Source organism: Gadus macrocephalus, chromosome 8, assembly GCF_031168955.1.
Source record: "Gadus macrocephalus chromosome 8, ASM3116895v1".
In the NCBI taxonomy this organism is placed as follows: Eukaryota; Metazoa; Chordata; class Actinopteri; order Gadiformes; family Gadidae; genus Gadus; species Gadus macrocephalus.
In genome coordinates, this window is record NC_082389.1 from 22,367,369 (window position 1) to 22,389,542 (window position 22,174).

Genomic DNA, 22,174 nt, shown 5'->3' on the forward strand with positions numbered 1-22,174 from the left:
AATCGCAAGGTTAAACCATTCCCTGAATACAACAAAAAAACATAGGATAAGATGCTACACAACCAAGAACTATAACTAAGTACAACATACAATAAGTGCGCACATTAAGGTAGGCGATTCCATTTTAAGCATTGTTTCAACTAGTCAGCTTACCTTCCACATATTCAATGACGAAACACAGAAGGCATTAACAGCATTAAACCACAATTCTTGGATCTTACCGTCACAGACTTCAGGGTCATGCCGTGGTAGGTTCCCATGGTGTCGATTTTGAAGCCCTCAGTTTCTAGAGAAATGAAAACAGGTAAACCAAAAGCCTTAGGCATCTTCAACGCAACCGGAACAAGTGATAAAGCAACATTGGACCGTTGTATTGATCCTACAGCACTTTAAGTTAGCATCAACACCGTGTGTGTTGGCACGGAGAACCAGCAGACTGACCTTCCTTCCCCTTGAAGCGCTCCTGGTCGTATCTGTTGTAGGCAGCAGGCACCGGCTGTTTGCTTCTGGCAGACGGGTCCTGAGAAGGAAAAGGAATGTACAACTATTCAAAACAAAACTCATTCAATACTCTCAATACTGTTGTACAGATCACATAGAGGCACATTCCTGTTGTTTTATTGACATAAACTAGCATCATGAATATTTATGCAACACTAGCGATACTATACTTTAAGAAATGTTTCAGAAAGGGGCCAAAACCCACAATAACCCCACCATTACGATGTAGAACGCATGAAACAGTTGAGAATCCACATGTCGCTGTTACAGAATCAGAAAACTTTATTGATCCCTTGGGGGGAGATTGTTTCGTTCCAGATGCTCCGTACAAATATAAATTACAAGCATAGAAGATAAGATTATAAATAAAATAAAAGTAAGAATAAAGTAAGTAGTGGACATCTCTAAGTAAAAGTGGACATCTCTTAGTGGGTTATATTCACAAATTTACAATAAAATATTTACATTCTGTTTTATGTGCAAATAGCAGCGAAAATGAAGAGGTAATGAATAAATAAATTATAGCTTATTTTAAAGTCAAGGGAGACAAGTCTGACTGGACAGACACAAAATACATCACAATAAAACGACACACGCGTTGATAGATGGATAGATAGATAGTTAGACAGATAGGCCTAGATAGATCTCTTTAAAAGAGCATTCAGCTAAACTTTCTTTGAGGTTCCCCCTTTTTTAATAGTTTTTTGGTATTTTTTTCTCTGAAGCACTTTGAGATTCTTGAATATAAAGTGCAGTATAAATAAAATGTATTATTATTAGATAAATATGTTCCATTATTTGCCTTACGGAGCCAGCCAGTCCTGTGCACCTATGCAAATTAGCCATGTGCGCCAATGTCAATTTGTTTGACGAATGAGTGCAGATCATGATTTTTTACTACAGCACGCAACGTTTTCTTGTTCTCGGTTGTAATTACATTTTAGGATTTTTTTTTTATATATAATAATAAATTTATATATATATATATATATATATATATATATATATATATATATATATAGGGAGGGGAATCAAGGGAGGGGAATCACTGTCCTGCTTGCTGTCGAAGCACTTTATCCAACAAGCAAAACCGTCCCTGCAATATGTAGTGTATGGGAGTTCAGTCTTTGATATGGCTGTCTGTACTAAAAGCATACGGCTCCTTTAAATGCGGCAAAATTGAATTGTACGTCATGAGCGACAAAAGCGAAAAGAAATATTCGCAGCGATTTTTCATGAGCGACCATAGTGTCTTTGAAGCGCAATTCGCTTTTGGTGTGAACGCACAGTAAGGGGCCACTCACACTAGGGCCGCGGCGCCGTGCCCGAGCTCATTTGCATACTAAAATCTAGAACGTTTGGCTAGTGTGACCACGCCATCCATATTCCAGCACGGAACAGCCCCTTGGCCACGGGACACTTGGGAGAGGTGTGCCGTGGCCAAAGTACAGAGGCTAATGAGATGACGCGCGGATACGCAACGTGAGCTGGACGACGTAGTCCTTGCGCGACCCTTCTTTCTTTATAGGTCCATGCCCTTCTTCCCCGCAACAATCATTTTAAACAATGGCGGCAATCGGTTCACGAGTGGGTTTACGTTGGTGCGATAGTGAAGTCGAGTGTTTACTTGAAATTTGGGCCGACGACAGCATTCACGTTGTTGTTCTCCATTGTTGTTATGGCGGCGAGGACGCTTGGTGATGACGTATTTATCGTATTACGACGTGATGACGTATGTATGAAGGAGCAATCGTGCCCAGGCCACGGCCTTTGGGAGCAGTGTGACCATGGGCCAGCAGGGGGAGTGGGGAGGGGGGGAATCGTGCCGAATCTTCCTGAAGCACGGAACAGGCAAACGGCCCTAGTGTGAGTGGCCCCTAATATTATCCATTTTAACGCCATCAACTGATAGCAGGGGTGTAACGGTACACTGAATTCACGGTTCGGTTCATACCTCGGTTCAGACATCAAGGTTCGGTACGAGTTTGGTTCAATGAAGGGAAAAGAAAAAACAAAAATGCAGAATGCAATTTTTTTTTTTTTTTTTTTTATCTCAGGTTGTACCACCTAGTGTCATACAGTCTCTCCCCCGAGCTAGCTGCAACAGCCTGAACTGTGTAATCTAAGGTGCAAACATTAAACAATAAGAACCCCACATCATCTCCAGACTGCATCCGTAACTTGTAAACAAAATAAGACAATCAGTTATAAAACTGAAATTTGAGCACGTGTTATTTATGATAGTGCAAAGTGCACAGAATTTGCACCGGAGGGCGCGGGTCGATTCGGGGCTGCTTGGTGGAGTAGTGAAGGTGCGGCGCAGCTCAGTTAGGGCTCGCATTTCCACCGCCGACAGTACCCTTATGGCGCATTTCCACTTATGGGTGCGGATCGGTTCACTACTCCACCACTACTTGGTGGAGTAGTGAAGGTGCGTTTCGGCGCAGCTCAGTTACGGCTCGCATTCCCACCGCCGACAGTACCTTCCCGTCTTGTTCACACAACATGCGTCCGTCGACGGATGACCGAGTGCGTTTCTGACGCATAGTGGACTAGTCTTTGTAGACGCATACTGCAGCCAATCAAATCGCTTCCCGCTACAAAGCTGATGTGTGGATATAAATACAAAAGATGACACAAACAGGTGACTAAAAACAATCCTATCATTCAACATTTCTTTAAAAAAAGAAATGTCTTCTTCCTGCTTGTTATTGCAAAATGGATTCAGGAAATGCGTGTATTTGCATGACCGCAATCTGATTGGCCAACGGATCCTCCACTGCCTGAAAAGTTGAAAATTTCTCAGCTGTTTGAAGCAGGCCACGGAGCCGAATGGACGGACCCTCAATTAATTTCGCGAGCGCCCCATGCAAAGTCAATGAGATCCGTCGACGGACGGAGGTAGTGCGAACAAGCCGGTAGGGGGGTTTAAACCGGATCGCGATAGCCGCGGCAGCTACGTTAGCATTGTGACCTCATAGCAGCCCGACACAGTGTAGCCTGCTAATAAATCCAAGGAAAAAGAACGCGCACACAATGAACAAAGATTAAAAAATGTAGGACGTCCAAGAAGGACGCAAACTTTTGTGCGTCATTTTTCTTCAATAAACAAACCTTTCGCCTTTGTCCAGAAATACCTCGCGGATAATGTGTTTGGTTATTTTCCCCCTGTCTCACGGAAGTGCGATTCTGTTGACCAATCAACGAACAGATCGAGTAACTAACATTAGTTCGGCATTGCATTAATTAATTCGCACGCCAGTTTAATTTAAAAGGTCCCATGACATGAAAATCTCACTTTATGAGGTTTTATAACATAAATATGAGTTCCCCTAGCCTGCCTATAGTCCCCCAATTGCTAAAACTTGCGTTTGGTGTAAAACGAGCACTAGCTGTTCTGCTCGCCTTTGAAAAAAACGGAGGCTCAAGTGCGCTGATTTGGAATTTCTGTATTGTTGACGTCATCAGGAATCTCAGCTCCTCCCCTTACTCTGCCTGGCCCGCCCAGAGATGTTGGCTCGCCAATGAGACTCGACTGTGCGAGCGCCACATGTGTGTGTGTTTGTGTGAATACACACACTGTAACGCAAGTGTTTCTTGTCGGTTCTTTGACGTGTCTTGTATTTCCACAACGAGACTGTTGTGGGGGTTATCTGAGCCATGGTTGAGAAGGAATTGGGGGAAAGGAACTTTGGCTTTGACTGGCTGAAGTACATGAACTGCGACATGCCGCCGGTTGCCGCGAGGCACCATCGCCCGGCAGCGGGCAGCCGGCAGCAGGCAGCGCCCGGTTCAGTCGACTTCAGGTTGATGTGAAAGTGGAAGAACCAGAGACGTTGCAGAACCCGACAAAGTCGTTTGTGATTCATTATATCGTCTGGAGGCGCACACCGCTTTTGGCCGTGATAATATGTCTTAAATGATATAGATTTCTATGTATTATATGATATTATTTAGATATAGAGCTCCAGGACTGTAACGCAAGTGTTGTACACTTCCTTGTTATTTGGATAACCGTTCTGTCGGACTCTCGTCTCTGGTATTTCTACAACGAGACTCGTATTGGGGGTTATCTCAGCCAAGGTTGAGAATGAATTGGGGGGAAGGAACTTTGGCTTTGACTCCCTCAAGAACATGAACCACGACATGGAGGAGAAAGGGATTGTTGGCGGCGAATGTCTCCAGCTTGAGACCCGCTGAGGGACCACCATCGGAGGCGGAGGTGCCTAAGCGCTGCCCGGCAACGATCCCTTTCTCCTCCTTGTCGTGGTTCAGTCTACTTCACATTGATGAGGACGTTGAAGAACCAGGAACGTCGGAGAACCCAACGCGGTCGTTTGAGATTCATAATATCGGCTCACACATCTTTTGGCGGTTATAATATATATTATATGATATAGATATCTATGTAGGCTATATGATAATATTTTGATATAGAGCTCCAGGACTCCCGTGTGTTCTAGAATATTGACAGAACACGGCTAAAGGCTGTCTGCGCCTCGCCATTGCGATACATCCACTGTAAACAGAGCGAATGGTACCGTGGCTGCAAGCTGCTCAGGGCCACACCCCCACCCTCCTCCTTGACCCGCCTCGCTCCTCCTCATTTGCATTATAGCTACAGACACCAAAACAGCGCATTTGGGGGAAGCTCAATGTGCGACTGGCTCGGAGTGGCTGTAACTCTGCACCACGGCTGAATTTCGGGAACGTCTTTGAATACTGTGTTAGTTGCCCACTAATACCTATATTAAAGAATACATAAAATAGCATGTCATGGGACCTTTCATTTTATACCATTTATTCTTAATTTACTAGCTCTCGTGTGAAGAATAATCACTGCGCCATTCGTTTCAATGGGAATCGCAACGAACTATACTTTCAACATAAAGTGTACATATTTATAATTTGAAATTGGTCCGAGTCTTTATACCACAGATATTATAGGGACTATAGCATATAACCGCGTTTTCTGATTACAGTTTAATGAAACAGTAAGCAGACAACATCCTAATTTATTTCTTATTGCTTATGTTAATTTATTTATTTATTTATTTATTTTTTCCACAATGTTGTTTTTTTTAAAAAATGTATGATGACTATTATGCTCTGTAAGGTGACCTTGGGTGTCTTGAAAGGCGCCTCTAAATGAAATGTATTATTATTATTATTATTAATTAACACTGCAAATTAACCACACGGAGATAACCATGGCAACCGGTCAAACAAATTATCTTTTTGCGATCATTCTGCTCGCGCATCCGCCGTGTTGATAAACAAATAATCCCCCTATAGAACGAAGTTAAACCAAGTGAGCACGACTTCGGTTTACTTAAAAAAACATTCATTAATTAATAAAAAAAACGTTTAACGTCGCGTACACAGAAAAAAAAAGGGGTTGTGTAACCGTTTACAATTTTTTGGAACCGTTCAGCCCCCTAATACCCATCATTTACGTTAATCAAACCCATGATGCCAACCATGGGTTTGTGAAGGTTTAAGGACCAAAATGCTACGTAGTACATACCACTTGAGTTGCGTTTGGTGCAGGCCTCTGCTCTGGCGCACGGCCTTCCTCTCTGGCCTTTACCGACTGGAGGATGGCAAAGATGTTCTTTGAGAAGTTCTGCAAGTGAATCAGACAATCAGCTTTAGATACGCTTCCCGTTGGCAGAGGGTAGGTGATGAGGGAAGCTCCGGCAGACCTTTCCAGTGCTCTGGAGAATGGTGGTCCTGGTGCGCCAGACCCTCTCCCTGCTCACGATGTCCCTAGTGACGGCCCCCTCAGCGTCCACGAAGCTCCTCTGCTTCTGGGTGACGTCGTCGTGGAGGTCCGTCTTGATGGTGGACCGCTTTTTGGCCATAATCTTTGCCTTGATGGCGGCAATCTTTTCAACTGACATGGCTTCCGACAAAGACCTGTCGCGCACGGAAAAGGGGGTCACGTCAACCCTCAACACTGAGGCCCAATGATGAACTAACGTCACTTAAGTGGTTTGATGGCTTCCAAAATAAATATGGTTTAAAGCAGCGACAGCAGTGAAATTTATCGGAAATGCAGTTTCCCCTAAATCAATCATTTGTTATGGCCCAACACAACTCTTGCCCTCGTCTATACTCTCGCAACAAACAACTTGATTGATTTTATAATCCGAACGAGTCCTGCAGCCTTAGAAGTGACAGCCCATGCGGAGTACGGTTATAGGTTTACGCATAGGAGGCAAAAGGTTAAAGTTTCGGTATCATCCAAAGTTTACCATTTATGCAACTTAATGTTCCTATAATGTCAATCAGAAAAAATAAGTATATTAAAGGTTGCATAGGTGATTTGCTTTTTTGGCCATTTTTGCAAAATTACTTGAAATCCTTATCATAACCCGCTTACAGCCACTGAGTTAGAAGTACTGACATGAAAATTAAACTTGTCAATCATCTGTGGAACGTGCAGGGCTCGAAAAACTCCAGCCAATCATATCCATTGCCACAGAGTTTCATTGGACAGTAAGTACGTCAATCAAACGTACTTACTGTCCTCCCCCGCGCCCCGCGCGCGACCCCTTCGTGCAGTACTCGTGACCCAGAGCAAGCTCCTGTTTGTTGTTATCCTGCGGTATCTACTGGAACTAGTTAATCCACATTTGGACCTAGCAGTAGAAGACAATTTCCATGGCAGACAAGACGCCACCATCCCCACCACCACCACCAGCAAAGAGAAGGAAAACTCTTTTTCAGAGAGTAATTGATAATAAAAACGTTGAAAGAGAAAAACTGAAATCAAGAATAATCCTAGGCGCTGCTTTTGAACGTTTGCGGCAACTGAAGGACGAGAAGGGTCTAAAAACCGATGCTTGTGTGGCGGTTGACCTAGTTTCAAAGTTTATACCGTTTATACTCGGTAATACCGGTGTTGAGACGAGTGTATTACTCGGTGTGAAAATGTCCACACCGCGGCAACCCTAGTGAAAACCAGGACTTCCAATACAATTATATGAAACAAACATACATTTTCTAAAAATAGTAATGATTTATGTGACCGTTTAATGTTTATAACATCTGGTGCAACCATAGCCGCGAGAACGTATTCTCAGCAGGGGGTGCTGGGAAAAAAAACCCGGCCTGCACTAGACTCGCAACTCGTCACATTGATAAAAAAAGATATATAGCAGCGCAGCTCAATTACACCAGTGCATGCGCGCACAGTTGAAAATCGATCGTTGTGTTCACTTCCTTCACACCATGGTTCACATCCAGCTGCTCACAGAACAAGTTTAGCGCACCACCGCTACCCTCACACTTTTTCATATAACCTTTTTTCAGCACTAGGACATATGAGCATTAAATAAATGCTGCGTCTCAACATGCCTTGGACAGCAGCGAGGATGACTCGCTTTGCCACAGGCCGAAACAGTTCGGAGCGACCACAGCCAGAGCGAACACAGCGGGGCAGAGGAGTGTCAGGAAGTCTTTGGTGTACACATCAGTACGGCCTATTTGCACTACTGTTTAGTGGCAATGCAGTGTTTTATTCTATGCCTTTTTATTTTCGTATATTATTTCAATTAATACAATTTATTTATTCATGAAATCAAGATCTGGTCTTCGAATCTTTTTTCCAAATATAGGTCGTATTACAATGGGGTTTGTGTTTATATTCGGACCAATACGGTACAGCGGACGCTCACATGACGTTAAGCATTTCCTGGTGCATAATGTGACGCTTCAGAACCTAAAATCCCGTTTCTCCCCGTTGATACGACAACACATAACCGGCGTTTTCAGAAATCTCCACTTTGGCCGGAGTTTTTAGAAATGATCGTTTTCTGTGATAAGACAGGGCCTCGGACAGGGGGTGTTGCAGCACCCCCAAAACCCCTACTTCCCGCGGTACTGGGTGCAATTTACAGCTGAATGTAGTGCCATGTTGTTAAACGAAAACCTACGCTAGCCTGGCTCGCTCTCGCGCATCTCTGTTCGCGCTCGTGCATGATTGCGCGTCCAGGTACTTGGAATGGGTGGAGTCAGAGTCAGCGTTGAAGGAGAGGGGGTAGGACCATTTGAGTTGTGTATTTTCAAAATCTGCTGGCGTTTCGCAAATCGCGTACCCAACCTTTAATGGAGGTTCAAAGTTTTAAAGTCTGAATTGAGTAACTGAACAGTACAAACATACAGACTAGGGATGGGCGTGAGGAATCGATTACTCGGGTACTCCTCGTTACAAATGAACTCGGTTGGTGTACAGGCAAACTCGAGTTTGCATATACACACACAAACAAAGTTTTCTGAAGCAAATGTATCAATTTTCTGTGCGGCGCCACTAAGGCATGCCGTGGGAAAAAAGCAAATTGCGTGCCGTGCCGTGTGCAGGCACACCAGAATTAAAAAAGTTAAGAGATGGCGGTTAAAGCAAAGCACAGCGAAGAATTTAAATACTTTAAAGAAATAGGAGATCATAAGGTGAAATGTAAAATATGCCAAGCGAAAGCGAGCTATCAGAGTAAGTACTATGCGGCAACATATGCTCCTGAAACACAACGGTGAGTTCGGAAAAGCAGATCCGCAGCAACCAAGTGTGTCAGCTATTTTCTCCGCCGCAAGACGCAGCTGTAGTCCCGGCCGTGTAGAGAAGATCACAACGCTGAGTATTTCCATGGCCCATTTGCTGCCGTTTTATTTGCAGCTTTAAATTATTTGCAACGGTTAGGCTACTTGTTTCGTTGTTTTTTTTAAACCGTTACAGGCCTTGGTTCGACGTGATTTAAATTGTGAGACGCATATTTATTTTTGTAAGGAAAATGTGTTTTGAACATTTGCAAAAATAAATAATGAATACTCTGATAACTGACTGTTTTGATGGAGAATAAGCATTACATGTTTGGTGGGTAATATTGCCGTTCATCATTAGGCCTATTCCTGCTGCAGATGCGTTGCATTCTAAAAATAGATTTGATTAAACGAGTACTCGATTGAACCTCGAGGAATTCCTTCGATCACTCGAGTTTGGAATTTACTACTCGTGCCCATCCCTAATACAGACTGTTTTATATTGTCAAGATAAAGAGTAACAAATAGCTCAAATAAAGTGAGAGGTTGAACCTAGGCATATTGGTGTGACGAGGTATACCAATGTAAGTACAGTAGCCCTGTGCACTGCCTAGCAGCACTCTCCCAACCCTATGCTATGAAGAGCCAAGCGTAGATAATTATACCATTATGGCAAATGATGCATTATTAAAAAAAGATCTTTCTTGATTTATCTTCCATAATATAGTAGTGTCTAGTACAGCGGCGTTGCAAAAATAAATAAATGTTTCTGCCAAGTTCAAGGCACATTTGCACCATGATCTAGTCTCAGCAGATAACCTTGACTCTGTTGGTTGTTATGTCATGCTTGAAAGCTCAATCCGTACATTGATCCCCAAAAAATCTCACCAGAAATAACCATTTAAAGGTTTATTATTTAAAATTACCTAGCGTTGCTAGGTTTCCAACACACAGCACCGCTGCTACCAAAATCTAGGGGAAACACTGCATTTGGTCGAGTTGTGTACTTGCATAATTGTTTCCAAAATCCATAGTTTAACATCCATCACAATTGGTCGATGGTCAATGCTGTATGCCCTTTATTGACCAAGCTTACTGTGATTTGATACTTTTATTTAGATTTTTGTATTTATCGGAGCGGCAACATCCTCGATCGATAGTTTCTATTTTATTTGTTTTTAAAATATGTAAGGACACACCCAGGGGCGGACTGGCCATCGGGAATACCGGGGACATCCCCGGTGGGCCGATGGCCCAAAATACTATTATGTACCGGCCCACGCCCATCATCGCATCAGCCCTACAATGGTTAACACAGCGGCACAAGCGTAATTTTCTCCAAGAGCTATACCTATCCAATCGCACTGACTGACTTTTATACTGCTACTCGCAATCGGTCTTCACACTCATGGTGACTATTTTTCGATTTTTTTTTAAAGGGGACATATTATACCACCAGGTTTGACTGTGATTAGCCATTACAAGCCGTTTTGAAAATGTGCAGCTTCTGACATCACAGGTGGGCGTGTCCACCTAGATGTGTGCTGGATAGATCAGTCTACCAGCCTACCCAGTGGACTGTAGCAAACGTTGCTTATCTATCCGTCATACATCTAGGTGGACAGACCCACCTGTGATGTCAGAAGCTGCACATTTTCAAAGCGGCTTGTAATGGCTAATCACACTCACACCTGGTAGTATAATAAGTCCCCTTTAAGTGTCTTCTAATGTGTTTTACAGACTTCGGAAGTCCAAAGTAAGAAAAGATCTCCACCTTATTAATAAACACCTCTAAATTGGTTCTTACACAGCCGAAGTGTTCTCAGCTGTGCGGATTGAGGTAGAGAATTTGGATTTGCATACATACACGCAACGCGGCACCCAGTTCTACGCATGCGCTCAACCCATGAGGAGAAAGGGATTGTTAGCGGCGAATGTCTCTAGCTTGAGACCCGCTGAGGGACCACCGCCGGAGGCGCCTAAGCGCTGCCCGGCAACGATCCCTTTCTCCTCCTTGTCGTGGTTCAGTCTACTTCACATTGATGAGGACGTTGAAGAACCAGGAACGTCGGAGAACCCAACGCGGTCGTTTGAGATTCATAATATCGGCTCACTCATCTTTTGGCCGTTATAATATATATTATATGATATAGAGATCTATGTAGGCTATATGATAATATTTTGATATAGAGCTCCAGGACTCCCGTGTGTTCTAGTATATTTACAGAACACGGCTAAAGGCTGTGTGCGCCTCGCCATTGCGATACATCCACTGTAAACAGAGCGAATGGTACCGTGGCTGTAAGCTGCTCAGGGCCACACCCCCACCCTCCTCCTTGACCCGCCTCGCTCCTCCTCATTTGCATTATAGCTACAGACACCAAAACAGCGCATTTGGGGGAAGCTCAATGTGCGACTGGCTCGGAGTGGCTGTAACTCTGCACCACGGCTGAATTTCGGCAACGTCGTTATGTAACTTACTGTTTTGTTATGCACCTTCAGCACCCCTACACACACACAAACAATCACACACCCAGCATGCAACACTACTGATACCACTGATGTTCACACCCCATCGTATGTTCTGTTCTGTTCATTTCTAATATATTGTTCATACTAATTCTACCCTCTGATTCCAGTTTCTTTATTGTGTGGTCTTTCTCTGCTGACATTCATTCCTTAAGGCTTTGTAGTTATACTTGTATAACCAACTGATACTAGCCAAGAGTTAAGCATATTCATCTAGCAAACTATACCTACCTTGGAGTGTTACAATAGCCAATAATCATTTTATTCCATGTGTCCATCCAGGCAAATTGGTGGATCCAAATGTTATTAAAAAACAAACATACATATATGATGTAATTTCTTTGTAATCATCCAAAATAATGTTAAGTGTATGGGTATTTTTCCCAGAAGGCCACTGACTGTTCGATACGCGCGATCCATTGAGTGGGCAACGCGGCGTGTACTTAGTGGGCCGCGCGCCGTGTATTGAGTGGGCCGGTCTGACAGAAACTCCCGGGCCACTTTTTTCCCCCAGTCCGCCCCCTGGACACACCTACTTATTAAGGCTCGTAACTCAATCATTTTTAAACCGTTTACCTTCGTTCAAACTATTTAACAAATCTAAACTTTATTCAGAATCACAGCTTTAGTTTCATACTGGCTTCGTTTTCAGTCTGCCTCATTGATTTACGTTGACGCTGGAGCGTGGGGATGTTCAGCAGTGTTGCCAGATTTGGCTACTTTTGGAGGACGTTCAGGCAGTGTTGCCAGAATGGGCTGTTTTTCCCGCTCTATTGGGCTACTTTTAATGACGCACCGGCTCGCTATTCTCTTAAACACACACACACACACTTTACCTTTCAGATCATTCTTTAGTTCAATTCATTTTACATTTCTGCCTTTTTAGCAATGCTTTGTGTATTTCATTCAGCTGTCACTTTATTCCAACCAACCATTTACATTTTCTTAAATGGTGTGCATGTTTACTCCATTTAGACTTTTGAACTTTTGCTCAAATCCCCCCCCCCCTTCAAATTGAATTCACTGCGGGTCTCCTGAATCTGTGCAAACTAGAGCAGCACTAAACAGCAATATCGACAAGATGGGCTTTGCATAGAGAATCAAATTTGCAACATTTTGCCATTAATGATTCTAAATTTGCCCTTTAATGTACAAGTCAGAATTTTGCGATTTTCACTGGCTACAATATTGCATCTGTCAGTTGTCAAATGTGCTGAACAAAATGTTAAACTTCAATAATTGTTCATAGTCAACTTATATAGTGCATTTATTTAAGCTCTCAACAGCATAACCATACAGCTTCGCCACATCGGCGGGAAAACACGGCACACGCAAAGTACATCCATGGAATCAGCCGTTCAAAACCAGTCTACATGAATCGTATGATGACAACTGGATGGCAGGGGATGCGGAATAGGAATACACAGCAGGGGAGAACATGAGAGCCCCAGCTCGCCGCATAGTAGCCTGGGTGCTTTAAGCGTGGAACAAGCTGGATACCGAGTGGGTGAAAAACTATGTGTGTGTGTGTGTGTCACTCTGTTCGAGCCTGCATGAGAGTTTAATGTTGTCAATAGCTGTTACGTCTTTCTGACCAATCGCAGTTCAAGGCCGACCTGGGCTGTACCACTTCGGGAGGGGGCGCTCAGTTACTCCCCTCTAGACAAAATCGAATTGGTTGCGATGTGGACCCGGCGCCCCCCGAAACGTTAACGGGCCACAGGGAATTCTCCCAACTCTCCCGATTACCACTCTGCGTGTGCGTGCGTGCCTGTGTGTGTGCGTGTGCTGGCGTTATTCAACTGCCTGGTAAACATGTAGGCCTACGGTAATATTCATACTGGTTTAAATAATGCATTTGATAGTAGGCTATTTCCCATCGTTGCTGAGCAAGAGTTTTGTTCGAAAGTTCAGTGATAGAAAACAAATAATAGCCCGGGCTATTGACGTTTTACGGTACCACTGTCATGCACGTACCCGATGTCAATTGGACCGGGTTGAATTCACTGCGGGTCTCTCTTATATCCATCTTACCAAAGATATTTTGGTACCGTCCTTCTCAACACTCTCTGATCTCACTAAAAGGCTGGCAGCACGAAACAACAATATCAACGAGATCCGCTATGCATAGAGAAGAAAGAATACCGACGTTGAATTTGCAAAATTTTGCAACAAATTAATCTAAATCTGCCCATACATGGACACGGCAGAATTTTGCGGTTTTCACTCGCAACAATGTTGCATCTGAGGCTGCTGGTAATTCAATCACAAAGAAGTAAACTCTATGGGGCTATTTTCAGCATTATCATGTTTTTTTTACGGCACAGCGATCCGGGGCTATTCCCAAAAGATCCGGGGCTATAGCCTCGAATGCCCAGGTCTAACGACGCGCCTGCGCATTCAAAGTTCTCCGTCGGGATGTCGGATACGCATTGCAATTCTCCGCCCGATCGATCTTATATGTTGACAACAAAATATTTGTAAATAGTTTTGTAAATAAACTTCCAAAGCTTTAAAAATCCAATTTGGTATTTTATTGGTCCTGTGTAAACAAGTAAACAACGTACAAAATAAATAAGGTCCAAAGTCAAACCGAGTATCGTTTCCGGAAATGATTTTGTTAGAGGACCAATCACAGCCCTTTTCATCGAATCTACACGATTCACGGAGGTCACCTATTTTGGTTTCAAAACGGTGAATTTCGCCGAAAGGTGAGTGATTTTCATTTTCACGACAACAATCCCCTCTCCTCCATGCTGCGGTTCGATCTGACAGCTCATTTGTATTTATAGCTACAGACACCAGAAACAGCACAATCTGAAGGGACTGAAACAGAGGGGAATAGCAGTAGGCAAGTCTTTTTTTTTCCCAAAAGCTTTTTCCAGCGAACAGCTTCAAAAACATGTTTTCTGGAACTCATATTATGTTTACTTGTTTGAAAAAAAAAAAAATCGCAATATGTCACCTTTAAAACCCTGATAGTGCATTTCCTACCTGATCTGGTCAGTTTGTACGATTCCTTCTTTGTGGCCTTCCAGACGCGCAGCGAGGCGCTCCTTGTCCAGACGCACCCGCTCTTCATCCTATTGAAGGAGACATCTCTCTCATCAACCAAATGATGCTCCTCTAATGAAGATAAATTAACAAATACAACATGCTTGTCGATAAAGGCCATAACAGCCCACCCACCCTCACCCACACACGTATTTTTGATGTAATTTACATTTCTGGAATGATTAATTGCAAGCGAAAAATTTACTAGAAATATTTCATTCAACCATATTCCCTATTTTATTAGCTTTAATCCCAAACTCATCCCTCATATATACATACTTCTAAAATTAATAGTAGTGTGATCGACCGACATATCAGCCGGCCGATATATCACGCTGTTATTTGTTTTTCCCGCAGTTTTTATTTTTTTGGGATGATTTACAGACAGGCAGTTCATGTTCCTTCCTTAAATTGAGACTTGTAACATTTGTTATCATCATTGTGTCATTTTTATGATGTAAATTGAGGGAGCAAAAGCAGTATCGCTCCAAATATCTGCTCAAGAAAATCTGCAGTCGGAATTTGTATCGCCCTAGGCCCTAAAACATCCATATCGGTTGATCCTAGGAATGCGCGATATAAACGATATACGATATAAACGATAAAAAATGGCCTACGATAGAGATTTTAGTTATATTGCTCTATCGCGATAATGTATGTTTGACGCGATCTATCCATGACTCGCGAAATATAAAGAGCCACGAGCTGCAACCGTCTGCAACGCATCGTCCGCGACCCGCGAATTTTAAAAAGAGCCACGAGCTGCCACGAGCTGCAACCAGCTACATCGCATCATCCGCGACCCGCGAAATTTAAAGAGCCACGAGCTGCAACCGGCTGCAACCGGCTGCAACGCATCGTCCGCGACCCGCGAAATTTAAAGAGCCATGAGCTCCAACCGGCTTCAACGCATCATCGTCATCTAAGTAAATATGGCTGAAAGCGAAACGGAGGAACTGGTGATTGCGCTCATTTCATGTTCATTTCAAAATGATATGCGTTCATTTTGCACTTGTTGTTGTATGTTTTAATAGCAAGTATCTGTGCACACACTTGGAAGATTTTTCTTGATTTAAAATAGCCATGCCTAATACTGGACGTATTGCCCTAATTCACAGTATTCGTTTCTTTATTAACAAGACCCCACCAGTTTTAATTTCATTAAGAGAAGTAGACGTCATTACACAGAAGATTTTTTTTTTTTTTAAAGTCTCTGCAGCTACAACATTATGTTGTATGATTAGTTTTGCAATAAATGTTCTCAAAACGACATACTAAGTTTCTTTCTTCTTTTGTTTTATACATTTAGCAGTTTGACTTTCCTTAGAGTCTATGTAACCTGTTCTGAAATGGTTCTATTATGATTTATATATCGTGATATATATCGTTATCGCAATAGGTTGCAAGTATATCGCAATATGGATTTTAGGCCATATCGCCCATCCCTAGTTGATCCCTACTGATTAGTATATTTCTGAATTTAATATGGAATTAATACATATTGTAAAGGAAACTCAATCATGAGTAATGACAACAGATATTTCATAAATGATGTGAATTACCTCAATCCTGGGTTTCTTGGCCTCAGTGGCGGCCTCTTCTGCAGCTCTTTTTACTGAAGACAACAGAGCACTAAGGTTACGTCTGTGGAAGTCCCTTATGACATGTCATTTAGCAATGGAGTCAGTGGAGAGGGACAAAACTATTTTGATAGCCTTTAACATTCCCATAATCAAACAATCCAAAGACAAATCATTTCCTTTAATATAAATTACCTGTGGATATGTTAAAATATAACAGCAAATTAAACTCAACCTTGTGTACAACCTTCATTCATGACTAGTGCAAGCTATATAGACAATTATTACAAACGTATCATGAATTAATTTCCCTCCCATAATCCAACAAATGAAAACTCACCTTGCGTTGGCCTTTGTAAACCAATTTCTATTGGGGCACTTCTGTCTATACTTGTTGAAGTAGCTGTGAATGAAAAGGAAAACAAATTGGTTTTCATTTACTCCGAGTGTCAATAGCGGTTTGTTCTTACTAGTAGCCTAACACTTACAACTTTCGCCATTGAGATAAGAAAGTAAGCCTTTTCTGTCAGGCCTCCTGACAACTGGAATGTTCTCGGTCTGTGGAGGAAACCAAAGTTAGCCTTCGGACCAGTTGGTAAAGATAATTTGCACTGAAAATACAACAACACTGAAGGACTTATGATTCAATATAACTTACTGCAGCTCTTCGCACATACGACGAATGAGGAAGGTGGACATTGTTGAGCAGGAACAGGATAGAGTCCAGTGTGTAGTACTCCTTGGGCTGCCCCTCTTTCCCAGTTCTGAGGGATACAGATATGGTCATTAACAAATAGATTACATAAACAACAACGGAAATATGATCAACAAACCAAGAGTGCATTAATTCTGACAGATCACTAGTAGTGCAACAGAGAGAATGCCGTACGCGGGCCAGGAGCCCAGCTGGCAGAATGACTCTGATTCTGGTACACACCATCAACACTTAACAGAAACACATATCTGTATCGATGGGTCCAATTATCACAATATATAAACACAGTTATTGGAAAGTCGAAACTTCTGTCAGGAGGTGAACTATCAACATGATGGCTAGCTTCACAACGGCTTATACAAGATCAGTAAAAGAAAACAATAAATAACAGGACGTGCGAGTCTGCCTTTAATCTTTATTCATAAAATAGAACTGTGTTGGACTGGCGTAGGACCTCGTAGTGGTTAGCATGTAGCACTGCTAGCCGAAGAGCACCACAAGGCTCTTTAGTGGCAGGCCAAACATAACAAACATGGAAGGAAACACGGTGACATACCCCCAGATGATATAGTTTGTCTTTACATTTTTCGGCCAGGAAAACTCTCCAAATATAACTTCATCTCCTTTTGCAACAATTTCTTTTTTCTGGATATTGTACTGACGGAGAACACTCAATACGTCCGCCATCTTCCCAGGTCTTCATAGAGAGGAGTGAGGAAGGACCCCGATTATCAAAACGGTGGCCTTTCTATATGCCTGATTCAGAACAGTTAGGTGCCAGCCTCAGTCTGTTGTTATATAAAAAAAAATACGTGTCTTAATAGCGGTACATTTTCCTTCTGTAGAGATGTGTAGAGTTTTGTCTGTAAAATAGAATTTTATAATAATTTCATTCAAAATGTTCAATTCTCCCGATGAATGATAAGGCTCATTATACATTTTGTCAACATGTTATCAACCCTAAGTCCTTTGGATATCATAATAATAACTAGAAAATGCATTTCCTGCAGAAAATGCAGTGAGTGCTGTAGTACAAAGTGAGGTTGAAAATATTTTTTAATAAAGCCACATAGATTAAGACATAAAGAAACGTTAAATGGCTTAAATCAAGTGAAGGAATTTGAACAAAAGTTCAAAAGTCTAAATGGAGTAAACAATGTTAATATGCACACCATATAAGAAAAAGTAAGTGGTTGGAAACAAATAAAGTGACAGCTGAATGAAAAGCGCAGAGCATTGCTAAAAGTGCAGAAATGTCAAAGGTCAGGCGTAGCCTGGCGGCAATTTCCTCTGAGCGCAGTGTGTGGCTCCTACCACTAGGGAAGGTAAAGAATCCTAAAGATTTTATTTATTTTTTTATTCCCATGGGCCCCCCCACAACTGTCCACCTTACACCCCCAGTCCGACGGCCCTGTGTGTGTGTGTGTGTGTGTGTGTGTGTGTGTGTGTGTGTGTGTGTGTGTGTGTGTGTGTGTGTGTGTGTGTGTGTGTGTGTGTGTGTGTGTGTGTGTGTGTGTGAAGCTTCACACACAGGGTGTGTGTGAAGCGTCAGTGCAGTAGTACTGTGGCAGTAGTGCTTGTAGTTAGTGCATGATGCATGCTGCTTCTGCTTGCTTCTTTCTGCTTTCAGCTACGGCCACCGGCTAGCCTCTGTTTGGGGTGAAAAGAGGAGCAGAGCGCGTAAGTCTCCTCCTGCCGGTACATAGCCTCTCCACCACCAAGACTCCTACAGTGCCTCCTCGTGGCCTCACACGGTAACTGGGTACCTTGCGGTCCCAGGCTAAACTGTAGGAGATCTCGGAGCAGCAGTGGGCCCCAGAGAGAAGGCGTGCAGGCCCACCGGTATGTGGACACGCCCTGGCGCCTCTCAACCACTGCCCCAGCCTATGGGTAAATAGCATGGGCAGATGGGGCTCATAGCCATGGCAGGCAATCCATCTAGGAGAAGGCCACTCCGATCAAGAACCTGTGGAGATAACCCACATTAGGCAGTCACCAACAGACCGGTGTTCTGGCAGTCTTCTGCAACTCCCTTCCACTGAAGGTCGTCGTGCTTTGCATGCCACTGGAGTATGTCGGGGGGAGCCAGTGAGGTCAGAGACTGCGCACCACTGCCTTCACTATAATCTATTCTTCTGCGCAGGCCTGCTCCAAATACCCCACCCCCACCCCACCCCATCCCCCATCCCCAAAAGAAGTCCTGCGGCGTTGGGGAAGGGCGGCAGGTACAGGTCAGGATGTGACTGGGAGTATCTAGCCCAACCCTGCACGCTAGGCGGCGTGAGAAAGATGGTCGCCGAGGAGTGGGATGGAACAGCGCTCCTCTCCGGCAGCTCCTCACGCGACTGAGCAGCTCCTCCCTGCTCACCCTGAGAGGGAAGGGCCTAGAAAAGGTGGCCTAAAAAAGGTCTGTTCCGTTTAACCCGGGCAGCCTGCCGCAGCTGCCGGGTCATCCCTCCACGCGGTCGAAAATATAAGAATAAGAAAACCCACATGAAGCTCACCATTGCAACTTGGAACGTCCGCACACTTTTGGATTTGCCCGTTGACTGCTCTCGTCCCCAAAGAAGAACAGCTCTGGTTGCACACGAGCTGCAGAGATACAACATTGATATCGCAGCTCTTAGCGAAACCCGCTTCCATGGCGAGGATTCTATAACAGAGGTGGGAGAAGGCTACACCTTCTTCTGGAGGGGGCTTCCAGAAGGCTCCCGCCGCCTCCATGGTGTAGGTTTTGCTGTGCGGTCAAGCCTACTTCAGAGGATCCCAGAATCCCCAGTCGGCATCAGTGAAAGACTGATGACCTTGCGCATTCCCCTCACCAACAACCGTCATGCCACCCTCATCAGTGCATATGCCCCAACACTGGATGCTGACCCCGAGTGCAAGGAACTCTTCTATGCCTCCCTGCACTCCGCCATTAAATAAAACACCCTCCACCGACAAGCTCATTCTCCTCGGGGACTTTAACGCGAGAGTGGGCTCTGACGGTGTGTTATGGAAGGATGTGCTTGGGCAGCACGGTGTTGGTAAACTCAATGAAAATGGTCTTCGCCTCCTCACTCTCTGCTCTGAGTATCAGTTGGTCATCACCAACACCTTGTTCCAACTGAAGAACAAATTTAAGACCTCCTGGCAACACCCCCGCTCCAAACACTGGCACCTCCTTGATTACATCATTGTCCGCCAAGCTGACAGGAAGGAGGTGCAAGTTACCAGAGCCATGCGTGGAGCTGACTGTTGGACTGATCACCGCCTGATCAGAGCCAAATTCACCCTGGAACTCCGTCCACCACTGAGGAAAACACCACCCTGCAGGAAGCTCAACTGTGATGCATTGAAGTCCCCGCACTCAGTCAACCAGCTCAGGGAACAGATCACCTTACAGCTGTCCAAGATCCCTGAAACACCAGCTGATCCGGACGTGAACACCACCTGGAGCACCCTACGCACCGCTATTCACCGGGCTGCAGTAGAGTCTGTAGGGTACACCAGACGGAGACACCAAGACTGGTTCGACAACAGTGCACCAGGTATCCACAACCTACTTCAGGCAAAACACAAGGCCCTTGCAGCTCACCTTTCCAACCCCCAATCCACCTCGCTGAAGGCCCGCTTTAACAACATCCGGGCTGAAACACAGCGTACCCTCAGAGCCATGAAGAATGACTGGTGGACAAAGAAAGCCCACGAGATACAGCATCACGCGGACACCAACAACTCCCACGCTTTCTATGACTCCATCAAGGCTATTTATGGCCCACAGAGGAAGAACATAACCCCGGTCAGATCAGCAGATGGTACCATCCTGCACAAGGACAAACAACAGATCCTGGACAGATGGGCTGAGCATTTCAACACCCTGCTGAACACCTCATATCCAACTAGGATGGACACACTTGCCGACCTCCCATGCCTGCCAACCGTCACTGATCTGGACTCTGTGATGGAAAATCGACATGTTGTATTGTTTTGGTCTATATTAATTTAAGTTTTGTTGCTATTCTGTGTAATTTTATATAGTGTCTGCCTTCTGCTCTCCTTTTGGGTCATTTCAAGTGTGAACGTTCGAGAGTCGTGTGATGCATTTTATTGCCTGCCTGTTCCTATCTTCTCGTGTGTCATCTCCCAAGCAATGCTTTGAAGTACCAGGCCTGTTCCCCGACACTCTGGCTAGCGTAAACAAAGTCAGGGAGTTACATAGCACGGCCGCCGACCCCACCTTAGCCTCGGGGGGGGGGAGCTTCAACTGTAAAGATAACAATCTGGTGAACAAAGACTTTTAGTATTGGGGGACCACCCCCTCCAGATGCCAACCCAAGTGAATAAGAGCTCATTGATTGGAAGACTCAGTGGACTTGTCTGAGCGTACCTTCAGAGAATGAAGTAACACGCAAAGAGGAGCTCCCATCTGAGGCCTCAGATTATTGTAATGTATGCCTGTTATGTTGTTTGTTGATGCATGTTGTGATGTATCTTTGTTCGTACTTTTATTACAAATATATCTAACCACTAATTGTCAACAGTATTGTGTGCTTATTGCATCTAAATATCTCATCTGCTTAGACGCAATATCTGATACAGAAATTGCCACGACAACTCCTCCCCCAGCTTTGCTGAGGTACGAAAAGCCATCGCTGGCCTGAAGAACAACAAGAGCCCAGGCCTTGATGGAGTCCCGGCAGAAATCCTGAAGCATGGCGGATACCTCTTCACCCGCAGAATACACCAACTGATCATTAACATTTGGTCATCTGAAATCATCCCGCAAGATTGGAAGGATGCCAACATCATCACAATCTTTAAGCGCAAAGGAGACAAAGCAGACTGCGGTAATAGCAGAGGCATTTCCCTCTTGTCAGTTGCCGGTAAGGTGCTCGCACGGATCATGCTACTTCGACTAGCATCTCATGCTACCAATAACATCCTACCGGAGACCCAGTGCGGCTTTAGGCAACAGCGAAGTACCGCAGACATGATCTTTGCTGCTAGACAGATACAGGAAAAATGCAGAGAACACTGTAAAGACCTGTACCTAGCTTTCATTGATCTGTCCAAGGCCTTCGACACGGTGAACCGGGAACTGCTGTGGGAAGTGCTGGGGAAGCTGGGGGTTCCACCAAAGTTCAGAAACATCTTGCGGCAGTTTCATGATGGGATGCAGGCCTGTGTGAGTGTTGGTGGCCAACAATCTCCATTCTTCAGTGTGGATGTGGGGGTCAAGCAAGGGTGTGTCCTAGCCCCAACCATCTTC

General features: G+C 44.2%; 1 protein-coding gene across 1 annotated transcript in view; it reads right to left on the minus strand.

Annotated features, from left to right (window-relative positions):
* Positions 1 to 17,649, minus strand: part of cdc73 (cell division cycle 73, Paf1/RNA polymerase II complex component, homolog (S. cerevisiae)) — a 46,659-nt gene extending 29,010 nt beyond the window's left edge. The window contains exons 1-10 of the mRNA XM_060059917.1: positions 17,477 to 17,649; positions 16,864 to 16,969; positions 16,694 to 16,763; positions 16,546 to 16,608; positions 16,188 to 16,240; positions 14,566 to 14,654; positions 6,207 to 6,420; positions 6,029 to 6,127; positions 442 to 520; positions 222 to 286 (exon numbers count right to left, since the gene is read on the minus strand). Of these exons, the coding sequence (XP_059915900.1) occupies positions 222 to 286; positions 442 to 520; positions 6,029 to 6,127; positions 6,207 to 6,420; positions 14,566 to 14,654; positions 16,188 to 16,240; positions 16,546 to 16,608; positions 16,694 to 16,763; positions 16,864 to 16,969; positions 17,477 to 17,607 (969 nt within the window). The 5' untranslated portion in view covers positions 17,608 to 17,649. The remainder of the gene's footprint in view (positions 1 to 221; positions 287 to 441; positions 521 to 6,028; positions 6,128 to 6,206; positions 6,421 to 14,565; positions 14,655 to 16,187; positions 16,241 to 16,545; positions 16,609 to 16,693; positions 16,764 to 16,863; positions 16,970 to 17,476) is intronic.
* Between the last annotated feature and the right edge of the window lie 4,525 nt (positions 17,650 to 22,174).